Source organism: Denticeps clupeoides, chromosome 9 (assembly GCF_900700375.1).
Source record: "Denticeps clupeoides chromosome 9, fDenClu1.1, whole genome shotgun sequence".
Lineage (NCBI taxonomy): Eukaryota > Metazoa > Chordata > Actinopteri > Clupeiformes > Denticipitidae > Denticeps > Denticeps clupeoides.
The window spans coordinates 3,007,747-3,013,920 of record NC_041715.1 but is presented as its reverse complement, the minus strand read 5'-3'; the positions used below and the strand labels follow the sequence as shown (position 1 = coordinate 3,013,920).

Sequence of the window (6,174 nt, the reverse complement as noted above, 5' to 3'; positions counted from 1 at the left end):
GTGTTTGCTTATAAATATAATTCTAGTGTCATATTCTTATCATTGACTTTTTAAAATATTTAAAAAAACTGATTATGAGTTTTATTTTTGATTTAATTTACTTTTTTTAATATCCTGCACAATCCCATTACAAATTTGATCAATATTATGAGCAGATTAACATATTTCACACGACTCATTTGAATAAGAGGAAATGTGTGCATGTAGTAACAGTAAAATGTGATATTATGTAAGTGATGATGTTGTTATGTAGATAAAATGCTGCAGCGCAGAAACAATCCTCGTCTGCATGTTCAGGATTGTGGGAGTTTGTCACAGCTGAGGATTTACACTGGACGCTGAGTTGAGCCCAAATATGTGCTTAGAAATTAAAGTGTTAATTGATTCAGAAGCATGTGATATATTGTAAATTATTAAGAATTCCATGTGTTTGACAACTCGTCTGCCAAGTAAGACTTATGGTGAAAGTGAAGTGATTGTCATTGTGAAACACAGCACAGCACACAATGACACTGTGACACGGTGAAATGTGTCCTTGGTGACAGTGGGTAGCCATGACAGGTGCCTGGGGAGCAGTGTGTGTGGGGACGATACCTCCATCAAGGGGACCTCAGTGGCACCTTGGCGGTTTGGGGTCCCTTATCCGCTAGGCCACCACTGAGGACTAAAAACGGACAGTTACCCAGAATTCATCACGTGACATCAATTTCACTTCCTCTCGAACCCCGCCCCCAGGCCACATTATGAAGCTGCATTGGGGACAGGAGGAGGGACCATCAGCCAAGAAAACTCTGCATGTTGGTGACAGGACAGGACAGTGGTTTGTCCAGCACAGGACTCTACTGTTACTCTACTGACATCATTTATTACTCTACTATCATCAGTAATTATTCATAAAAGCAGCCTGACACGCCCTCTTACAGGCATACATTTATAATAAATACAATTCATGTTAATATTTCATACATCTGGATATGCAAGCGGTAACTGAATTATTCACCACCCAGAATTATAACAAAAAAATGTGTTTTATACATGAATTTCTAAAATTATTTTATATGTTTTCTGTAACATTACTGTGACGTTCCTGGACATTTTCTGGTGAATCTTAAACTCAAAACCAAAAGCAAACAAATATAAATCTGAAATATAAACCACACAAATATAAATATGATATCTGAATATATATCATATATATTCACCACTTTACTACTTCTGCAGCGCACACATTCACATAGTTTCTGGTGCACATCACACAGGACATTTTTGAAGAATATTTGGTGCATGTACGAGCTTTTCTTGATATGTGGCCTAGAGGACGTGGCCTCATAGGTGAATGTTGTGAGGGGTTCTAGGTGAAGTCTGGAACTCCTGCTGGAACCTGCTGCCATCATCTCTCCAGCTCCTGCTGCAAGATTCCCTCTGTCAGCTTGGTGTCCAGAGGTCTGATGTCCAGAGGTCCAGTGGTCAAGATGTCCAGTGGTTTGATGTCCAGATGTTGAGATGTCCAGAGGTCTGATGTCAAAATGTCCAGGTGTATGATGTCCAGAAGTCATATGTTCAGATGTCCAGTGGTCTGATGTCCAGATGTCGAGATGTCCAGAGGTTTTGTGTCCAGATGTCCAGTGGTCTGAAATCCGGATGTCCAGAGGTCTGATGTCCGGCTGTCCAGTGGTCTGGTGTCCAGATGTCCAGTGGTCTGATGTCCAGGTGTCTGAGGTCCAGAGGTCTTATGTCCAGATGTCGAGATGTCCAGAGGTCGAGATTTCCAGAGGTCTTGTGTCCAGATATCCAGTGGTCTGATGTCCAGATGTCCAGTGCTATGATTTCGAGATGTCCAGAGGTCTTATGTTCAGATTTTTAGAGGTCTGATGTCATAGATGTCAAGATGTCTAGAGGTCTTTTGTCCAGATATCCAGAGAACTGATGTCGAGATATCCAGAAGTCTTGTGTCCAGATGTCCATGCGTCTGATGTCTTAGATGTCCAGGTGTCTTATGTCCAGATGTCCAGTGGTCTGTAGCTGTGGTTTCATGTGTGAATTTCCTGCTTCTTCCTGCTTCCTGTTTCCTGCTTCATCCAGCAGGCGCCTCGTCTGCTGCAGGTTCGTCTCGTTTATTTCTCAACTCGGGAAGTTCTGAGCTGCGTTAAAACGACAAAACTGTCACGTTCGCGTCACAGTAAAGTTTAGTGACAGTTTATGGTGAAAAGAGGAAGTTTTAGTGGAGCAGTTCCTGCATCATGAAGGTGCATTAAAAACTCGCCACTTCCACCGCGGTTCTGGATTAAACAACACGGGTTCAAACTGAGCTTCACCCGACAAATATATTTTACATATTTACATTTATTTTATATATATCTTTTATTTTTAACTGTTATCGCGGTTAAAAACACGCCGGTCATTCTTCTGCGTGTTGGAATAGACGTTACTTTCGGTTTCGTTTTACCGCGTAGGGACTAAGAAGAGAGACAGAGACAGGACAGACAGACAGAGACAGGAGGACAGACAGACAGAGGCAGGAGGACAGACAGAGACAGATTGAGACAGGAGGACAGAAATAATCAAAAAAGCAGACAGACAGACACAGACAGGCTGACAGAGACAGGAGGACAGACAAAAGATAAGCGGACAAACAAGAGACAGAAGCAGGCAGACAGACAAACAGAGGCAGGAGGACAGACTAGAGACAGGAGGACAGACAGACAGACAGAGGCAGGAGGACAGATAGAGACAGGTGGAATGACAAGCGACATATAGAGACAGGAGGACAGACAGACAGAGACAGGAGGACAGACAAGAGACAGATAGAGACAGGAGGACAGAAATTACCAAAACAAGCGGCCTTGGTTTTGGTTGCAGTAGAGAAGCTGGCTTTACAGAACTTGACATAAACTCTGTTTTCAGAGTAACAGGTGGCGTCGCACAACACATGAGATGGAGAAAACACCCCACGATCACCAATAAGGTGATCACTTTACTTTACTTTACTTTACTTTACTTTACTTTATTTAGCAGACGCTTTTATCCAAAGCGACTTACAAGAGGAAGACACCTGCAATTCTCGTTCGATTTCTATAGAATATTGAGTTTACAAACTAAGAGCCCTGATAAGGCTCAGACTTATCAGTGAAGAGCATGCTCAGAGATTGTTAGGTGCTAGACGAAGAAAAATTATAATGTATTTATACATTTTTGTATTGTTTGTGCAATGTGTACGCATGTGCGTGTGTAAGTGTTAGATTTGTCTGTAATATTTTTTGAACAAGAGGGTTTTCACCTGCTTCTTAAAAGTGGTGATAGTCTCGGCTAGTCGTGTGGAGGAGGGCAGGTTGTTCCACCAGCCAGGGACAACAACGGAGAACAGAGATAATTGGAATCGGAGACCCAGTGAAGAAGGAATTTTTAGTCTCCTTTCGTTTGCCGATCTGAGAGAGCGTGCAGGAGTGTAGCTAGGTAGTATTGTGTTGATGTAGGAGGGCGCAGTTCCATTTACAGCCCTGTAGGCAGCATCAAGGATTTGAACTCAATGCGAGCAGCTACCGGGAGCCAGTGGACAGAGGTGAGAAGAGGTGTAACATGGGTGATCAATACACTTAATTATCAAAGATGGAGCTGAATACGATTAATGAGAATTAACAGTGACAACAGTGAATAAGAAATATTCTTTGTGGTGATGAATTTGTATTTAGATAATTCAGTGTTGATCATACATGTAACCAGCTGGTTTTTCGACCTGCTTCCTCATGTTCCTCGTGCTCCTCAGGTCTTCTCAGCAGTGGAGCTGTGATGGCCTGCACACAGCAGTCTGCTGTGGAATACATTAAAAATGCCCGGGTCATCTTGGTGGAGCAGCTTAAGAACCAGCCCCTTATCGTGGAGAAGCTTCGTGAAAAAGAGGTTTTGAACCTCCATCAATGCACTGAAATTAATGAGGAGCCCAAGACATTTGAAAAAAACAGGAAAATCATGGACTTTGTAACTAGAAAAGGGAATAAAGCCTGTTATGAGCTCCTGAGGGTCCTTAACACCACAAGGCAGAGAACATTACCAAAGCCCACAGGCCAGCAGAAAGATTTACATCACTGGATCAGCTGCTTCCCCTTCACAGAAGACCAGGAGATGGAACCTTCACTTGGTAAATTGTCTTATTTCACCATTGTTTCTCAATATCTTAAAACAGCTGTTTATGTGCCATGAAAATACTGGATTTGTTCTTGATTTTGTACTTTTAGTTTTATTAACAGATCCGAGAACAGATTAACATCAAAGCAATTAATTTATTTTTATTTTATTCGTTTGCAAGTGATGAATATTATTATTATTTCTATCTGTAAGACTAGTACTACAGATAATACTTTTACTTTTCGATCCAGTTTATCTTGTTCCTCACTTTCAGGCTCCAAAGCCTGCCAGGAGTACCAGAAACAGCTGAGAACAGAAGCGCAGAAGATCCTCCAGGCATCAGTGAGACAGAAGAAGTGTCTCGGAGGAGATGCGGCGCCAGAAGCTTTCTGTTACACGCCTCTGGTATTAGACCCAGACACAGATCACAACTCAGTCACATCAAAAATTCAAACCAAGAGCAAAAAATACAAGAAATCCCGGCCCAAAAAACTCAAATCCTTCATACCAAAGGCACAAGGACAACTCTCCCCTGAAGACCTGCTGTGGGGTGAGAAGAATCTAATTGTGCTGGTAGGAAAACCTGGAATAGGGAAGAGCACAGTTACTCATCAAATGCTGCATCTGTGGTGTGAAAGACAGAACGGAGGTCTGGATTACCTGTTTTACCTGGACGATCGTCTCTTCTCCACCTCAGCTCCAGCGCGACTGGAGTCTCTGTTTGATTCATATGTAGAGCCACGTGAAAGCAGAGAAGAAGTGTATGAAGATATCACGGAGCACTCTGAAAATGTCACCATCATATTTGATGGACTGACAGATGTTCTTCTGCACCCCCTGTTAGAAAAAATAATAACAAAGAGCATTTTGGAGGACGCTAGGATTGTGATAACCTGCAGACCTGAGCAACTGTTTGATCTCTCTGAAAGAATCGATCCCCACGTGGTTCATGTCCAGGGCTTCAGTGAGGAGTCCATCAGGACCTACCTAACGGAGAAGCTAAGTGATCAGCCTGATGCAGTGGCCAGTGTGGTGGAACATCTGGAGCTCTTCAGTCTCTGCCATGTCCCACTGCATGCATTCATGGTGGCCGCGTGCATTTCATTCCTCAGCCGTAAAGCTGATAGATCCTGGAATGTAACTGAGATCCATCTGCACATCTTCCGACAGATCATTATGAAATGTGAAAATGTCAGCATGAGAAATATTGATGGATGGATCAGGAAACATGGTGAGCAGATATTGTCTTTGGCTGAAATTGCCCGGAATGCAACTTTGCAAAAAACCTTAGATATACGAGACCACGAGGCGTCTGGCATCCAGTGTCATTTTCTGAAGTCTCTCAGCGTAATGGACACGCCCACCTCTGTGAGGAACCACTCTGCTTTTCTCAACAGCTCCATGCAAGACTTCTTTGGTGCCCTGTGGCTCCTGTGCCATCCAGCAGAAATTGATGCTTTTCTCCAGAAATGTTGGACCGAAGAGGGAAAGCACCTGAAGTACACAATCCCCTTCCTGTGTGGATTCATGTCCGAGAGGAATATCCCACTACTGAAGGGTCTGGTTCCAAAGACACAAATCCAACTGGCATCTGACTGTTTCCATGAGAAGCTCTTGAGGTTGTTATTTGAGCCTGAAGGAGACCAACATTTTGAGAAATCTGAGGAGGAAGAACTTTCGAACATTGCTGATGATGAAGATCTTCTCTTCCATTGTCAGTGTCTGTATGAATCCCAGTCCCCAGAGGCTTGTCTCCAGTTCTTAGAGAGACTGAAATGGCATCTTGACCTGAGTGGATCCCATCTTGATCCACATCAGTGTTGTACACTTGCCTATGTGATCAGCCAATCCAAGGAGCAGAAGGTTCATCTGGAGTTGAAAAAGTGCAGGATTTCAGACCCAGGAGTAAAGATGATTCTGGGGTGTTCACAGCATTTCAGGTATGGAAGTTCCATCTGATTTCATTTCTCTTCTCATGTAGATGCATTATGTAGAGGAATCCAGACCTTCTCAAAGTCTGTTTAAAATACTGATGTGAAGATTACTAAAATA

At 43.0% G+C, this 6,174-nt stretch overlaps 1 protein-coding gene across 1 annotated transcript in view; it reads left to right on the top strand.

Moving 5' to 3' along the window:
• The first annotated feature begins 3,506 nt into the window (after nucleotides 1-3,506).
• Nucleotides 3,507-6,174, top strand: part of LOC114796724 (uncharacterized) — a 68,739-nt gene continuing 66,071 nt past the window's right edge. Inside the window, exons 1-3 of the mRNA XM_028991174.1 lie at nucleotides 3,507-3,559; nucleotides 3,764-4,135; nucleotides 4,397-6,062. Coding sequence (XP_028847007.1) covers nucleotides 3,787-4,135; nucleotides 4,397-6,062 — 2,015 coding nt within the window. The 5' untranslated portion in view covers nucleotides 3,507-3,559; nucleotides 3,764-3,786. The remainder of the gene's footprint in view (nucleotides 3,560-3,763; nucleotides 4,136-4,396; nucleotides 6,063-6,174) is intronic.